The sequence below is a fragment of the Pieris rapae genome, chromosome 13, assembly GCF_905147795.1.
Source record: "Pieris rapae chromosome 13, ilPieRapa1.1, whole genome shotgun sequence".
In the NCBI taxonomy this organism is placed as follows: Eukaryota; Metazoa; Arthropoda; class Insecta; order Lepidoptera; family Pieridae; genus Pieris; species Pieris rapae.
In genome coordinates this window covers 9,785,960-9,803,122 of record NC_059521.1, presented here as the reverse complement: position 1 = coordinate 9,803,122, position 17,163 = coordinate 9,785,960, and the positions used below count along the sequence as shown (strand labels likewise).

Sequence of the window (17,163 nt, the reverse complement as noted above, 5' to 3'; positions counted from 1 at the left end):
TACGATTTTTTAAATATCGCTAACCTTAAGCCCATTATATTTCCAGGGTTCCCTGGAAGACCAGCTCCACCGTCTCAAGGAGTACGAATCGGGCGTATACGCCTACAAGCCCCACATCGAGGAGCTCGAGCGCATCCACCAAGCCGTGCAAGAAGGCATGATCTTCGAGAACAGGTAACATTTATTTGTTCATTCAAATCACCTAAAAACCTTTTTTAATTTAATCAATTGGAATGTATCATTTACTTAAATATTTAATCACTGAACCACAGGTACTCGCAATACACGATGGAGACCCTCCGCGTGGGCTGGGAGCAACTGCTGACCTCCATCAACCGAACCATCAACGAAGTCGAGAACCAGATCCTCACCCGCGACTCCAAGGGCATCACCCAGGAACAGCTCACCGAGTTCAGGGCTTCCTTCAACCACTTCGACAAGAACCGCACAGGTTCGTTTCGAAAATCGTCAAGAATTAAATTAATTATTTTGACCTTTCTAGTTTTCTTCAGTAATATTTATAATTCTTATTTAAATACAAAAAACACAATCTTGTCTTTTACTTATCACTTCCCGTATTAATAAAAAAAAACTAATAAGAAAAAAAGTTGTCATTAAAGTCAGTTTACGGACGTTACGTGACAAAACATTGATGAAATGATTGCATACCTAAGTCTTCGAGTGGAAGAGAGATAGATGCGGCGCAAGCGTACAATGAGCGTAACGGGACAATGATTTATTAGACTTTGACACGTCAAAAATAAAGATGAAATATATATTTTATGAGCGTGACGTGCATGATTCAGAATTACATTCGAACAAAAAGAGCAATGTAAATTCTTTTATGTAGAAAAATTACAAATAATTTGATGTTTCAGGACGGTTGGCTCCCGAGGAACTCAAATCGTGCCTCGTGTCTTTGGGATACAGCATCGGAAAGGACCGACAGGGCGAACTCGACTTCCAACGCATACTCGCCGTCGTCGACCCCAACAACACAGGTGAACAAAAATTTGAGGCTATAGTAGTCAGAACAGAGATAATAGACTATTTCAGGAAATGACAACAGTGCGAGACCATAAATGGTAGAAATGGGCAATTATTAATTTCTCTTTAATAATGTCATTATCTCGCATACTTGTTGGGAGACATTATATCGACTGTACGTTCAAACATAACCTTTTTGTCGTGAATCTACTCTAAATACTCTTGCAGCTAAATAGTTTTCTCGAAGATTAATGGATACTTGGATTGGATAAATGGACTTGCGAACTGGTTGTAAATGTAAATTTACAATTAATTTAATTTATTTTTTTTGACGTTCATAAGTGTGCATATTTATCTATATGAAGAATGATATTTTTGAGTTTGATAACAAAAGGGTTTCCGTTCATTTTATATGTTTAGTTGAAATTTTGGAAATTAGGTAAATGAGCTGTAAATAAATTTTAACAGACTAGGTGTCTGCGTGGGCGGTTCTTACAAAACATTTACAAATCCATTAAAAAGAATACGTCAAATTTCTGTAGAAAAGATCACGTGTGGCATTTATACGTTACCAGCTCAAAGCAATATTTTATCTTTAAAAAAAAAATTTCTGCAGGTTACGTATCCTTCGACGCTTTCTTGGACTTCATGACCCGAGAATCCACCGACACCGACACCGCAGAACAAGTTATCGACAGCTTTAGGATTTTAGCTGGTGACAAGGTAATCTATAAATTTATTGCCAGTTCTTCTCTTCCGTTCTACGTCCTTGATTTGAGAACTGGCAGTAAATGTAAAATTGAATCATTTAAAGTATATTTTGACGTTCATAAGTGTACATTATGTTACCTATATAAATAAATAATATTTGATTTGAATATAATATTACTGAATTGAAAAAAAGAAAAATGATGAGTGATTTTTACGATGCGCGCGCACACCAACACCTAAATTCGACATCGTAAAGTTAGGTCAAGGTGGCATGGAAATCGATAACTATGTTCAATTTGTATATATTCTAGTATTTTTTATATTTAGAACACGTGTTTCGTAACAGTATTAAACAGTGTGAATAAATAAATATTATTTTGGTGTTTTTAAATCAATTTCATATACGACGGTGATAGTATTTACTAATAATTTATTTATTTAAATAAAATCTTTTTGATTTATTTTAATATTTATCGTTAATAACTACAGCATTTTAGTTATTTGTTTTCCATACGCCAAAGAAGTATTTAACTATTATACTTATTATTATATAACACGTGACTTCACTTCACACACTCTTTTTGATTTTAATTACATTTTCACTGTCGATTATCTCTATTTCTACGATGTTCGTATTTTTTTTAACACACTGTTTTAAAATATGCAATACTTCTTGTTCGGAATGGTTTATAACCTACTCGAGTCAAGTAATAACAGCATTTCGTTAAGTTTTGCAGTCGTCATAGACTTACATATTTTTACTAATTTATTAGCTACAACTTGGCAACTGAGATGAAAATACTAAATGCTTGGGAACATGCTGGTCCTTGCTCCATAGGTGATAGGACAATCATAGTGCCTTGATAAAATCAAATGGTTGCTGATCTAATTTTACATATTTTTGGTGTTTTCTACACAAATATTGTAAATTCTTATTTAAAAAGGTGTGAAGTTTCTTGCCCATTCTTCTCCACACGAAACAACCTTTTGGAAGGAATTTTATTTAACGTTCAAAAATGCCATTTTATGTGGTCTAGTTGGAATAAATGATTTGACTTTGACTAATATCCAATTTGTCCCCAGCCATTCATAACAGCGGAAGAACTCCGTCGTGAGCTGCCTCCAGACCAGGCAGAGTACTGCGTGTCCCGGATGCCACCCTACCGCGGGCCCGGAGCCCCACCTGGAGCCCTGGACTACATGTCATTCTCCACGGCACTCTACGGGGAAACTGACCTCTAAGTATGATCAAGTGTAGAATGGACCGAGAGACTTATTTTAATATTTGAGACATCAAATTTCAACAAATAGAATTGGAACACCACCAAGCTAAATGGGTGCCAAATATTTTGTTTACAGAAAGTTATTTTTGTGTCGGGGCACTGTACTTGTGAATTGATATGTACATGAATGTGTATTGTTATAAATACTCACAAATTTGAAAGATTTCTTCTTTTTTATTTGAATATTATTTTATCATAAAAAACTAATATACTATGGAAGTATGTATGTTATAATCTACTCCACTGATAAATAACTACTTTAAAATAAAATGAATATACTCTTTCATTTTTAAATTAGAATATAGATTTGTAAGAAAAGGAAGATCTAAGTTCCAAACATTCTACAATATGTGTGGCAATGTAAATTACATAATTGGTTTTGATTATCATTTATTGACTTACAGATCACCTCGATTTGAGAAAGCAAGAGGAAACTTGAAAGATCTGCCCTCCGCCATCAGGAAATTTATTTACTAACATGGAGGATTACTTAGTCATGAAATTGCGATAAATTACTTCACTTGCGTTGATCATCTCTTCGCCCTAATCATGATCAACCAAAGAGAATAAATTTTGCAATAAGTTGTTTAACAGTTATGTATGTGCAATGTTCAAACCAAAAATGTCATTAACTTGTGAAATTTCACTCCCTAAAATTACATTTGGCTCAAATCCGAAGAAACTGTATGTTTAATACTATTTATATTAGATTTAGGTATTATTATCTATTTGTACGAGGAGAACATCAGGGGAAGTCACAAAACATTTTATTTGTAAGTAAAAATGGTGCTAATGTTAGGCTCACTAATGTATGACACACCAAATCAAAACTCATTCATACTGTGAGAATGTTTTGTTATATCTTATTTGTAAGCAATTATTATTTATACAAATCAAATTTTAAATACTGCCATTAGTTTAATGGTAATTATGCAGCATTTAGGTTGCAAGCAAAGAATGATCTTAAAAATGTCTTATTTATTCAATAGATGCCACACCTTGCCCATCTATTTATTATCATTTTTATACTATCATCGTTTGTATGAGTATTTTTGAGTGAGTACTCTAAATAAATGATCTGCCATATTATAGTCTTTTTAATAATGACTGTGTTGTTAATTCAACCAATTATATTATTTTAAGGAAGAAGTGGGATATAGAATAAGAATCATTAATGTGCCCAAAAAATATACTAACTCGAATGTACAGCTAAATTAATAAAGAGCTCTTAAAACAAACATTACTTTATTTACGAACCAAACTTCTTATTCCAAAGTCAAGTAAACTTTAAACACTTTGAATGTACAATAACAAATTATTATTTATATTACATAATATATATTAAGTAAATACCAGTATTATAATATATAAATTTCAATATTTTATAATTTAGACAGGTTTAACAAGGACAATTAGACAATATATAAGATATATATTAAAACATTTAGTTGATTTTAAATTGTGCTATATTTAATATTTTCAAACAATAAATATTACCAGCTCAACCTAATTATAAAAGAAACCTACAAGAATATTATAGAACAACATTGTTTCAACTGTATTCCTAATAAATTTATATATTAAAGTGTGAATTGCTGATGTGTTCTCATTTCAAGGGTTCAATATTTCACTATTTTATTGCTTTATACTATACATATTATACCTGTTGTTCATAGATTAAACCTTCACATTTTACATTGATATTTAGTTACATCAAATAAAATGTCTATTATGGATATTAATTATTTAAGAACCTACAGATCATAGTCACTCTTAAGCTCCTTCTTTCTTTGACTCTTCAGCTGTGAGGAGTGCACTTTTAATTCCAACTTTCTTCAATTCTTCTACAAGCTCTCCTGACTGATGCATTTGAAGCATTATATCACATCCACCAACAAATTCTCCATTAATAAAGACTTGAGGAATTGTTGGCCAATTTGAGTAATCTTTTATACCTGAAGGGAAAGTGTAAGTTACAACATTTGAAATATAAGACTTAATTGTATAAAGAGAAATACAATAAGTGTAACACTATGTTGGGTAAAGATCATTTATAGGCAAAAATTGTAATATGACTGACTATTTGTTTAGGGTCTTATAAATAGACCTTAAAATTATATAATATTTAATTCTAACCTTGTCTAATATTTTCGTCTGATAAAACATCATGACTTTCATATGGAACAGCGTGCATTCTCATAATTTGTACAACTGCATTACTAAAGCCACATCGCGGGGCGTCAGGAATGCCTTTCATGAATACCACCACTTTGTTATTTTTAACTATTTGATCTATCTTCTCCTTTATCGCTCCATCGGCGAAATAGCGCGTCGATAACTTGAAAGTATTACTATAAAGCGGGTAAATGCTTCTTCTTATTAGAGAATTCATCTTGCGTTACAACTTACAAGTTGCGCTATAAATATTATCATAAAATATTAATTTAGAATATTCAAAATTGTAAGTAGACAAAAACAATTAACAGATGAAAATCACAGATGTGAATTGTGATTCCAAGTAGAGTAGAGATAATTCATATAATATAGTACGTTGATATTTCCCTGTCGGCAGTTATGTTGTATTCTGTGCAATTTGCGAAAAAATTATGAAATAAATTTACATGATTGGATTTAAATAATAATGTTCGTAATTCGTATTAACGTTTAATTTTGACTTTGAAATGCGTATTTAAAATATATATTTTATATGCCATTCTATTACAATAGGTATTAGATTTTACGTATTGTTCGCGTTTAGCCTCTAATAACAACAATTTAGTTTTTACGTCATATTTCTCTCTTCTTCTCTCTCTCTTCTATTGGAGTAGTAGAGTGTGATTGAGCAAGGTCTACAATCACATTCTAAGGTGTAAGGTAGCGTCAACGCTGTTCTATGTTACTACAGTTATTGCGGCATGACAGTTGACATGATATTAATCTCATAATCTGTGCTTGTACCAAGAAAAGTGAAAACAGTGCAATCTAATTCAACAGTGTTGAGTGTTTCCATTATATTTTGTTTTCTGTGTGTGTAAACTTATTATATATTAAGGAAAGAAAAAATACTGCAATTTAGATTTTTTACTTTAAACGATATGGAAAACGCAGAAGAAGTATTTCAATTTCTCGAGGAGTTCATGAAGCGTAAGCCCAAAACAATACCACAGGAATTAAACGATTACTTAGTATATGTGGCCCGAACCGGCGATTCAATATACCAGTGGTCGCTTGTTAAAAGCTTATTCAAGGAAAAGTTGTTGAATGTAATCACCGACTTCCACGAATCGACACCAAGCGTCGAGATACCGCCGTGTCCTAACGTTGATCCGTTTAATTACGATATAATGAAAAACAGTCTCATAGAACGACTTGACACATTTACTTCAGCACCTTTTACAGTACAAAGAATATGCGAACTTCTTACATGTCCGCGAAAACAATACAATCGTGTTGACAAATTTATGAGAGCAATAGAAAAGAATATCTTAGTTGTTAGCACAAGAGAACCTGGATTGCAAAGAAACCATGAACCTGAAAATGGTGAGCCCATGGAAGCAATGGTAAATGGTTCCGATAAGAATTCTGAGTATAATGTTGATGTGGAGATGGAGGATGTGTCATGGAAAGAGACGGGTGAATCAAAGCTAGAACCTGAACCACAACCAAGCTCTTCTGATGCTCATATTTCAGTGGATGATTTGGAAGCAAGATTGCAAGCTAAGCAAGATGACAAAGACAACCAGGAGAGGCAAAAAACTGAATATGAGTCAGTGACGCCCCCTGAACCAAATGTTGTTGAGAATTCAGACATAATTCAGGGACAAAAAGTTGTTGAAACTGCATTGCCTAGTGTTTTGATATCAAATGATAGTGATAACACTGTTTCTGAAGCAAGTCATGATCATAAAATCGATGTAGAGATGACTGAAGATAGTACTTCTGAACGCATACTTGTGATACCAGACATTAAGGTAGATGATGCAGAAATGACTGAACAGAAACTACAAAAAGAAGCGCTTGAAAAAGCAGAAACAGAAAGTAAAGAAAATATAGACCCAACTATGCCAATAATTACTACAGATGTTGAAAAACCTACTGATGAAAGCAGCTCTGATGTAAGCACTAAAGATGAGACTGAACCTAAGAATATATCTGAAGCGTCTTCCTCAAGTGAAGAAAGTTCATCTTCAAGTGAGAACAATGATGGTAATAGTAACTCTCCCAAGCAATTGTCAGAGGATGAGAAACCAGCACCCAATATAGAAAAAAAAGAAGATGACTCCACATTCTCCACCACTCTGTCTTCTAAAGAAACTGAAGTTATTTCATCTGAAAATTATTCAATAACTGATGTTAATTCTGAAATACAACCTCCAATTGAGCCAAACATTGCCCAAGAACCCACTCAAAATCCTGAAGAACAAAAAGAGGATATGAAGAAACAAGAACTTGTTGATGTTCCACTTAATACAGAAACTCCAGAAGTATAAAGTAATATATTCAAACTAAACTGATGTTGATGTTTAATTAAACTACAGTTACTTCTGAATATCAATGACAAATTATTTCGACAATGATAATAACAGTGAAACATTTCACAATAATTGTAAATTAATTTAATAGACTTGTCAGTTATTGTGATGAAAATGATCTCCGTTGTTGTATTGAATCAGCATTGAGATAGGTGATAATAAATAAATGATTTCCAAAATAATTTTTATTTGTACAGTAACCATTAACCTTTTGTTAGTTTTTACTTACATAAGATGACCATACCAATGTATAGTTTTGTAAGAACAAATATCACAGTAATTTGATATGGACTACAGTTTTCAAATGATAAACCGGTACATTAAAATTATGAATTCTTAGAAGAACAGTTTAGATCTTGCAAGTTTTTCAACACACTTAATAGAGGCCCATATTAGTTTTGATAATCTTTATTTTACTTTAAGATCTTTTCTCATAATTTTACCAGCAACATTTCTTGGGACTGCATCTATGAATTCGACACCACCCTTTAAATGTTTATATTTAACAAGTTTTTTAGCAACTATGTCGTAAACTTGTTTTTCAGTTAGCTGGTGGTTGGGTTTGCGTACAACAAATGCTTTTGGCACTTCTCCATCTCTATCATTTGAAATACCAATAACGGCTACATCAGCTACTTCCGGTAGTTCCATTATTATTGTTTCAATTTCAGTTGGAGAAACCTGATAGTAAAAAATATGCATTTATAAAATAAATTTAATCTCACAATTTTTCTTGGTATCCTGTGAATTTTAAATATCACTAAGCTAACTGGCTTAACAATTTTTTTCCATTTAAAACCTCTGATCTTAACCATAGTTAATTAATTAGTGCATATGTCGCAGGCAACTAGCTTAAAGTTAATTAACCGTTCAACTTAAAGCCTTACCGTTTAACTAGCGCCCTGAAAGATGTTCAGCCAGTTAATAAAACAGCTAGGCAAATGACTTGGATCGATGTTTCATTACTTACCTAGCCTGTTGACTGTTAATTTAAAATTATGTTAAATAATTATAAGTTTACAATAATACATAGCTTCAATCCGGTGAAAAAGTGGTTTCTTTAAATGTTAATTTAAATTTAATTCCACTTTCTGCAACTCAAACTCGCAACGAAACTCTTCAAACTGAAAATATGGCGTCGGCAAACCTCAACTTTGATGATGTTTTCCTAAGTTTAATGAAAAACAACAAGTACAATAGAAGAGTGTTGTGACAATAATAATAGGAATTCAACTGTATTATTATTAATAGCAATTTAATTTGAAAAGAAATATTTTTTATATCATATGTTTCATCTTTTTTATTTCTACCAAATAATGATAGCCAGTTTATTAAATGTAACAATCGCTGCGGCTGAATATCTTTTCAGGCCGCTTGTCAAAACAGCGCCATTTAGTTAAACAACTAGGCTGTTTGAACTGAACGGCTATTTAAGCTAGCTGCTAGGCTGCGACACATACATTCCGTAACTACGTAATGCAACGGTAAGGATTCATTTCGTGGTTTCTTATTAGGTTTCACCCTATTATATATCTAGTAATTTAGTGCAGTGTGAAATATCCTTACATCCATACATTTATATACAAAACCTTCTGACCTGACTGGCGAGCTTTATAATGTGCAAGGGCCGCGGTTTTTGACATTAATAGCATATATTATTTGCTTACCTGATTCCCTTTAACTTTGATTAACTCCTTGGTCCTGTCCACAATATAGAAGTACTCATCTTTATCGTAGTAAACAACATCACCTGTGTGCAGCCACCCATCTTTGTCTATAGTTTCCTTCGTAGCAGCTTCGTTCTTAAAGTACCCTTTCATTACCTATTTTAAAATTACAATTAGTTACCACACTACCTACGTCACACGTCAATTCACAGTTTGTTTCCCGTAATAAAAGTAATAAACAATAAGAAACAAATTATGTTTAGATCACATCTCTAATTTAACAATCCAAATCCAAGTCTAATTAAGGTACCTACTAGGTCCGAAATCAAACGCGAGTCTGCGATTTTTACCAATAAAGCGTCTGTATACGATTTTTGTCTGGTTATGACTGATAATGGACTGATGGATGGATTGTTAAAGGGGTGAATTTGTTAATACTTCACCTGTTTTCCTCTAACGTATATTTCACCAGGTTCGTTAGGACCGAGTGCCTCGCCCGTGGTAAGAGAGACAACCTTTACTTGTGTTGAAGGAACTACCTGGCCAATAGTACCAACTTTGTCATGTGGATAGAAATAAGGAGTCACTAATATAACCGGTGACGTTTCAGTCATACCATAACCTGAAGCAAAAACAAAATACATCCAACAGCATAGCAAAATTGTGATAGTAGGCAAAAGTTTAAGCCTGCAATTTTAGCAAAAGTTGGAAGACCGACCTGTACAATATATTCGCACAGCGTTATAAATTACGATGTTATTAGCATACCTACATGGTCTTTTACTTAAGTTCCCAATTTAATAATTAGTTAACGAAATCTTTAAACAAAACCTAATTTTAATGAAGTTCAATATATGATAATAGATATGGAAGGCGCTTTTGAAGTTACTTTGCAGACCATAGACACAATTTTCTCTTAAAGCATTTAAGTACTAACTTTAAACTTTATAAAAAAAACAGTCTTTATTAATTTTAAGTAGGTACATCTTTCTTTTCATAGTGTACTTCCATAACAAACTTAATTACTTAAAATATAATTATTTAACCAATTCGTTTCCTTTTATCTAAATATAAAACGGAATGAGCACAAATTTAAGTTAAATTCTTAATGTGAATAGGAAATACGTGAAGGTCTGACCAGAAAGGATAATTAGGTACCTTGCAACAACACCAACTCGTCTTTAGTCCTTCCACATTTATCAAGAAACTTCTCGAGAATACTTTCAGTTGCGGGTGCCCCTCCAACCGTGATAGATTCCACTGACGCCAAATGTTCCCGCTTTACTAATGGATGACCTGCTAGAAATACTAACAATGATGGCACTACGAAAAGATTTTTCGGTTTATACTCGATCAATGCTTTTAGATAATCCTCGGGTGTGAATCTGCAAATAATAGAACAAATTCGTTGAAATTTAAGGTGCCTCGAGATTTGGATTAGATGTGACATAGACACGGAGTCACTAGTCGCTACATTCCAACAGCTAATTATATCTTATTTCAGCCATACAATGCGCAGAATGTTTGAGAACTTGGCTAAATTGATCGTGGGTGGTAGACAAATAAACCGATCAAGTGAAAGACTCATCGTCCTTTAAACTACACACTTTTAAAAGAGAGATGGACAGAAACCGGTGGAAACAGATTGTCCGCTCCAAATGTTTCCTTGCCGACCACGTCGCTAGATGAGACGAGAGAGATGTGACATGCCTTTCCAATATGTTGTCATTTCATCCTCCATAAAATTTGTTTATTTATTTGTTGCACCAACAAAGTAGACACTGATACATGCATGTAACACAAACACAAACACATTAAGTATATAGTTAATCCAAAATATTTGTATCTTTCCGTTTAAATTTTTTTTGACAAGCAACATTATTGCGTCGATGACCTTCACTAAAACACTTTCATAGACCGTAAACCCTACTCTTTCTTGTGTGGCGACTTCTGTTAATTACATTATGAAATTATCATTTTATCGTTTCTAATTTCGGAACCAACTAATGGAAAGATACTCTTATGGCCATTCATTGGATTTTTTTTGTTATTCTCGCTCTGAAAAATTATTAGTGAAAGGTATCCAAAAAGTACATCTTTCCCTTTTACTTAAGGAGCCTTTTATTTTTCCATTTAAGGGAGTTATATTTTTTACATGACATTAATATGGAAAGGCCGCTTCGTTTTTATAGTTCCAAGTCAGTTCACTCCCAATCTATGAGTACAGATTATCCGATACATTTAAATACCTACCTAAACATAACTTTTTCATTTTAATTTTTTACTATTTTTATTCAATGCTGTATTACTGATATAACTTTTGTATGAAAAAATAAGTTCACCGGCATTACAAGGTTGTGAAATAAACTTACTTTGGAATGGAAACAAGATGAGTGCCAATAGCCTGGGCATAGTTCAAAACACTGTTGAAGCCGTAGATGTGGAAGAACGGTGGTAGCGTCAATGTCGTATCTCCTGTACCTAAATTGATAATACACTTATTTATCGGTTTATATAACTTCTTCTTTAGAATTAGTGTTTTATTTAAAAAATTAAATCGAAAATTAAAACAAATTTAAAATTTTGGTGCTTTTGACAGTGAGCCTTTAATGCTGTCAGCATTTCCTTGCTGTATTGCGATACTTATTCGTTGAGCGAGGAAAACGACAGCTCTGGGTCATAGGTACTATCTACCAGACGTTAATTGTCCCCTGTGCACTTGAACCCCACGGCCCAAGAGTTTCTACTCCAAAGGGGAGTTTGAGGAAATTCGTATAACTGACATTAAAGAATATTTTTAATATAAAATTAATATTCCTTGAAATTCTGTAAAATTACTTACCTTTGGCGCCCTTATATTTCATGAATTCGGGTCTGCACAGTTGTTTTACACTAGATACTAGGTTTCTATGAGTTAGCATGACTCCCTTCGGCAGACCAGTGGTTCCACTGGAGTAAGGGATCAGACAGACATCGTCAGCGTCCAATTTAGGAAGCTCGACTCCCTGACCCGCAGATAGAAGAGACTGGAATCCATATATGCCTGAAATTTTTAAGCACAAGATATAATAAATAAAAGGAAAATATATTTATGACATGCCACGCCCAAGGGGTTGCATTATCTGTATTTTCTTCGAGATCCCCAACGATAACTGGGCAGTCTGAGCTTGATAGGTTCTTTTAACAAATAGCACAATTTTTGGAAGTTAGCTAATTCCATATAGAAGGTTGGTGCGTAGAAAACACGTATGTACTCATGTTACAGAACAATAGATAATGGGACAAATAGACGAAGAGGCGAGAAACATTTCTTTATTTTTAACCCGACCATTACATTATTGTTTTGCGGGGAAAGGAACCTCCTAGTAGTTTATACGTCTTTCACCTCTGGTAGCGTGTAAGTTCCCGAAACTGGGGTGTGGGATTGATCAAATTTCATTGATTAACGAATTAACTTTAAATTGAAATTAAACTTTCTTATAAGACATATTAAGATATACTCGTACTAGAGATATTTCTTATGAGACTTTTAGTGGAGTAATAATTAAACTTATTTTTAATATTTTTTTTATATTAATAAAAAATAGGATTATTTAATAAACACATATTTCTTAGCGACTATATCACGTCAAAATTATTTATGAAAGATAGAAAGGAAAAGATAAAAACTTATTGCACATTATAAAAAGGATGTTAAGTTAAAAGGAAAGTGCTCTAGCTTCACACACTAGGATTCGATTTCGAAAATAAAGTGTACAAACTGCCCTTACAATAATTCCTAAATACCACTTATAATTTTATAATTATATAACTAATGTTGCACAATAAAAAACTTTCCGTTTTAACCTGTCCTTAGGTTTGAGACGATGTTGTTTAAGATTGTTAGTGAATATGAAAAATTTTAAATCGAAAATGAAAATTTCGTTTTTCTGAAAGTAATTAAAGATAAAAAGGCCTCTCAAGATATCGTAAGAATAGCGCCGGGTATTTATCCTTCAAATTAAGCTATCAGTTTGCAAAAACCAAATGTATTTATTTATAAGTCCTAAAACAACATGTATGCTGAAAATATATACGAAAATAAGACTTCACCAATTTTATTAAGAACGCGATACATATATTTTTCTTTAATGTTGTTTATTAAGTTGTAAGAGCGAGATAGCCTAGTCCATTGAGGACCATTAAAAGTAGCAGATCCTAAATCTGTTACCTCGAACTTTATCTCCGTCTCCACCAACACAAATGGTGCCTTTATAGTCTTTTAAACATTTGCTGACTTCCATCACGACCGGCATAAACATCTCAATTGTAGCAATGGCCTTTACGTTGCAGTCCGCAAACTGACGTAGAATTTCATCTGAAAGATTTAATTTTGTTATAGTGGCTTCAGCGTGCGAATGTCATCCCAGACGTCGTAGGTTCGATCCCCGGCTGTCCAATTAACTTTCTTTCTATGTGCAGATTTAACATTCGCTCGAACGGTGAAGAAAAACGTCGTGAGGAAACCGGCTTGGCTTAGACCCAAAAAGTTGACGGCAGGCACAGACAACTGATCACCTATTTGCCAATTAGCTTGACCATGAAACAGATACAGAAATCTGAGGCCCTGACCTAAAAAGCTTGCTTATTGCTTATTGATGTTTTTAATAACATTAACTCCCCTCAATTTAACTCACAACTCGCCGAAATTTTGCATTGTATTTCAATTTCTCAAAGTGAAGAGAAGAAAGATACGACTGATGATCAATAATAGAGTAGATTATATGTGAATTTAAGTATTATATGTATTTAAACAGTTACCATGTGTATATAAGGGGTTAATAAAGGTCACTACCAGACCAGCCTCCATTGCACCGTGAGCCAGTACTACAAACTCTGGCATGTTTGGAAGAATCAAACCAAGACTGTCACCGGGAGACAGCTTCAATTCGCTTAGGAGACCTTTTGCGCATTTTTCGATTAACATTTTTGTCATTCCATACGTGTAGGTGCGACCTGATGCTGCACAAGTCTGCGACACAGAATGTTATCAAAATACACATTTCTTATTTCTGACCAATACAGGTTAAGTATACATATTTTTAGCGCGTATTTTTTGAGACGTATACAATGTTTGTACGTGTTTGTACGTTGTACGTGTAATGTTTTTACGATAAGACTTTTATTAATTTTCACATACCAATCCTTTTTATGACGGCGAGAATTTAATGTGTAGTGATACACTAATCTAATTCTACAATTAACTAAGTGTATTTTTTTTAGTATAGTAACCTAGAAACTGAAATTATGGTATATTGTAAAACAATTTTTAACATAAACTTCAACTAAAATAAAATTTCTCTTTGTTTTACTAGAAAGGCCATGAAATCCACGAGGCCTAAAAGAAAATTCTAATGAAAAAATCTTACTAATAGCTATAATAATGTTGCTTCTATCCTTGACTATTACACTTAATAGTTACTGTATACGTGTTATAAGAAAATCGTCTAAGAAATTGTTATATAATTCTCTACTAGCTGACCCGGCAAACGTTGTTTTGCCATGTATATTATTTGTAAGAAACATTTTTATAGGTCAATAAAAATAATAAGCATCACATATAGACGACTCTAGCTAAATTTGGAGTCTGTAGGAGCTACGGTTTAAAAAATAAAATTTTTCATTGTTAAACCACCCCCGCAACCCCCTGTGGGGTGAGCTACCGTAAAATTCGTTCATAGACTATTTCTACATCTCTTACAGAAGATTCCTACCAAATTTGGAATTTATAGGAGCTATAGTTTAAAAACGGGAATTGTTCATTATTACGCCCCCGCAATCCCCTTTGGGGGATGAATTTCTTAAAATCCTTTCTTAAAGACCTCTACATAACGAAAGTAATATTACTAACAAGTTTCACATTTTTAAGTCCTATAGTTCCCGAGATTTCGTGATGAGTAACTATAGAAATTGGAATACTTCGATTATCATCGAAATTTTTAACGTATTAGCAGACTTTTTTAAAATTTTCTTACATATAAACATTCTCCTGACAATTCTGAAGACAATAAAAAAAAATTAACCCAAAAGGTCCAGCCGTTCTCAAGTGATACTCGATCATAGATTTTTTATTTTTATCAAAAAAAATGAGAGTGGGTGTGCAGGGGTGCGTGGGAGTTGGTGGGTGGATGCGTGGAAGTTTGTAAGTAGATTCTTAGCTGAATGTAAAAGAACATTATCCGTTTAGTAAACTCCGTTGAAATCCATGAAAACAAAAGAATCAAGACAAAACGCTTGCAATTAGCGGGATAAATGTTCATAAAAGTAAAACAGCAATAAAAAAATGAAGGAACGTTAGAATTCGATACGATCAGTGGTTTAGGCGTGATTGAGCCTCAAACAAAGACCATTTTCATTATATATATATATAGATATATTATGAGGATGTTTTGTACATTTCTAGGCAAATGATATATTATTTGATCTTACTCAATCTTTTTTTTTTCAACACACAAAAGCTTCAATCATATTTTAATTGTTTATGTAAGTTTTAGTTATAAATTCGAATGTAAATCATACTTTAATAAGAAACAAAATAATATTTTAACCAACTGAGACAATATTCTACTAATATGAGAGAACGAAAATGTAAAGTTACCTACCCGATTTTAAAAATCTGTTTTTTTAGTTCTATTACGTTACACAAATATGTATATATGTACATAGTATCGAATTACAATCTTTACAGAGCAATGAGAACCTTGTGCGATTGTCATCCAGGGGTCAGGAGTTCGATCTCCGTCTATATATTATTTTATACTTATCCAAAATCAGCACATACAGTACAGGTACAGTACAGAAATTGTGAGAAAATCATTTCGGACGGAAGAAAGTGAAATCAATCAGCTATATTGTTAGTTATGGATAGATAGATTTAGGAATATAAGTTTAATTTCTTAATGTTTTTATCTAGAATAGTTGGTGTGGGATTTTGGAATTCTATCGTATTAGTAATTACTGTTAAGATAGAAAAATGTAGTGATAAATAAATAAATATTTAAAAATCATAATAACAATTTTAAAAGATAATAATTAAAAATATGTATGTCATTTTATTGGTTGAAGTGTATGTTGAAATGAGTAACTGTGTGCGTATGCATTATTATGTGATCATTTGATTTGCCCATCTCTTACGAAAAGTTGAAAAAATAAAAGTAATTTAACAATTTCTTTATAATTCAAGTAAGTATTTATATGTATGAGATAATCAGATGGTTGATGCATAATCAAAGATGCTTGGAGGAACAAAGTTATTAAATATTTAGATTTTTACAAGGTTGAAAAACCTGTTTCATGCACCCCAATTGTTTCTTGAATACATCATGTATTAGATTCAACAAATTATCTAATTAAAAACGTGTGTGCACTTAATACTTATGTACACGCGTTATAATTATTTGGCGTAACCAGATATTTTTTTATTTTTCGCCTTATTCTACGTTTGTAGAAAGAACGACACTAACAATAGAAAAAACTAAAATGTTGACAACTGCTAACTTCAGGGTGTCGGATTTTGGGACGGTATGCGCACGCATCGTAAAATTTACTCTCATCATTTTTAACGCGCCAAAAGAAGTATAACTTCAATAAATTTAACGATATAATAATAAAAATATCCAAATTGTTCATGTTTTTAATGCGTGTTATTAAAGATTTTACTTACCAAAGCAGGGGAGTTTTCCCATAACCCAGCTTCCCCATAGACATGTTTCGTCAAAGTTACATTTTCATCTTTTATCACACCGTAAGGGGAATTCAGCACATTTTTTTCCGAATTCGAAGATAAATACCGTACTGATGGACATGTTCTTATATGATTTGATATAAAGGTATTTAAATTGCGTGGAATAATTCTATTTACAATTTTATATGACATATTGTATCAAGTAATAGATTGTAACTGGAAATTTTACGATCGACGCAAAAGTTTTCTTTGATAATTAG

The 17,163-nt window shown here is 32.8% G+C and overlaps 4 protein-coding genes across 6 annotated transcripts in view; 2 read left to right on the top strand and 2 right to left on the bottom strand.

Annotated features, from left to right (window-relative positions):
* LOC111004138 (alpha-actinin, sarcomeric) overlaps nucleotides 1–4,067 on the top strand; it is a 34,319-nt gene extending 30,252 nt beyond the window's left edge. For all 3 annotated transcript variants that reach the window (XM_022275007.2, XM_022275006.2, XM_022275008.2), the window contains 6 exons: nucleotides 47–174; nucleotides 273–451; nucleotides 879–1,001; nucleotides 1,604–1,710; nucleotides 2,782–2,940; nucleotides 3,386–4,067. In XM_022275007.2, coding sequence (XP_022130699.1) covers nucleotides 47–174; nucleotides 273–451; nucleotides 879–1,001; nucleotides 1,604–1,710; nucleotides 2,782–2,940 — 696 coding nt within the window. In that variant the 3' untranslated portion in view covers nucleotides 3,386–4,067. The remainder of the gene's footprint in view (nucleotides 1–46; nucleotides 175–272; nucleotides 452–878; nucleotides 1,002–1,603; nucleotides 1,711–2,781; nucleotides 2,941–3,385) is intronic.
* LOC111004141 (uncharacterized monothiol glutaredoxin ycf64-like) lies at nucleotides 4,043–5,503 on the bottom strand. The gene is made up of 2 exons (XM_022275012.2): nucleotides 5,118–5,503; nucleotides 4,043–4,936 (listed from the first exon to the last, which is right to left on the bottom strand). Exons 1-2 carry the CDS (start codon nucleotides 5,371–5,373, stop codon nucleotides 4,755–4,757), a joined length of 438 nt encoding a protein of 145 aa, XP_022130704.1. The 5' UTR covers nucleotides 5,374–5,503; the 3' UTR covers nucleotides 4,043–4,754.
* Nucleotides 5,504–5,924: 421 nt separating this feature from the next.
* Nucleotides 5,925–7,876, top strand: LOC111004140 (serine/threonine-protein phosphatase 4 regulatory subunit 2). The gene has a single exon (XM_022275010.2). The coding sequence runs from the start codon at nucleotides 6,077–6,079 to the stop codon at nucleotides 7,469–7,471; it is 1,395 nt and encodes a 464-aa protein (XP_022130702.2). The 5' UTR covers nucleotides 5,925–6,076; the 3' UTR covers nucleotides 7,472–7,876.
* Nucleotides 7,877–7,905: 29 nt separating this feature from the next.
* Nucleotides 7,906–17,147, bottom strand: LOC111004139 (probable 4-coumarate--CoA ligase 1). Its single transcript, XM_022275009.2, has 9 exons — nucleotides 16,883–17,147; nucleotides 13,981–14,191; nucleotides 13,391–13,537; nucleotides 12,023–12,223; nucleotides 11,553–11,661; nucleotides 10,339–10,565; nucleotides 9,624–9,802; nucleotides 9,181–9,336; nucleotides 7,906–8,194 (listed from the first exon to the last, which is right to left on the bottom strand). Exons 1-9 carry the CDS (start codon nucleotides 17,093–17,095, stop codon nucleotides 7,922–7,924), a joined length of 1,716 nt encoding a protein of 571 aa, XP_022130701.2. The 5' UTR covers nucleotides 17,096–17,147; the 3' UTR covers nucleotides 7,906–7,921.
* Between the last annotated feature and the right edge of the window lie 16 nt (nucleotides 17,148–17,163).

Bases quoted from the DNA above. Each gene is read 5' to 3' on its own strand.
- LOC111004139 (XM_022275009.2), bottom strand. From the start codon at position 17,095: ATGTCATATAAAATTGTAAATAGAATTATTCCACGCAATTTAAATACC. The intron at 14,192-16,882 runs GTAAGTAAAATC...TCTGTGTCGCAG, and splicing joins GGGAAAACTCCCCTGCTTTG to ACTTGTGCAGCATCAGGTCG. The intron at 12,224-13,390 runs GTAACAGATTTA...TAAAAATTTCAG, and splicing joins AGACGGAGATAAAGTTCGAG to GCATATATGGATTCCAGTCT.
- LOC111004141 (XM_022275012.2), bottom strand. From the start codon at position 5,373: ATGAATTCTCTAATAAGAAGAAGCATTTACCCGCTTTATAGTAATACT. The intron at 4,937-5,117 runs GTTAGAATTAAA...CTTTCCCTTCAG, and splicing joins AGACGAAAATATTAGACAAG to GTATAAAAGATTACTCAAAT.
- LOC111004140 (XM_022275010.2), top strand. From the start codon at position 6,077: ATGGAAAACGCAGAAGAAGTATTTCAATTTCTCGAGGAGTTCATGAAG.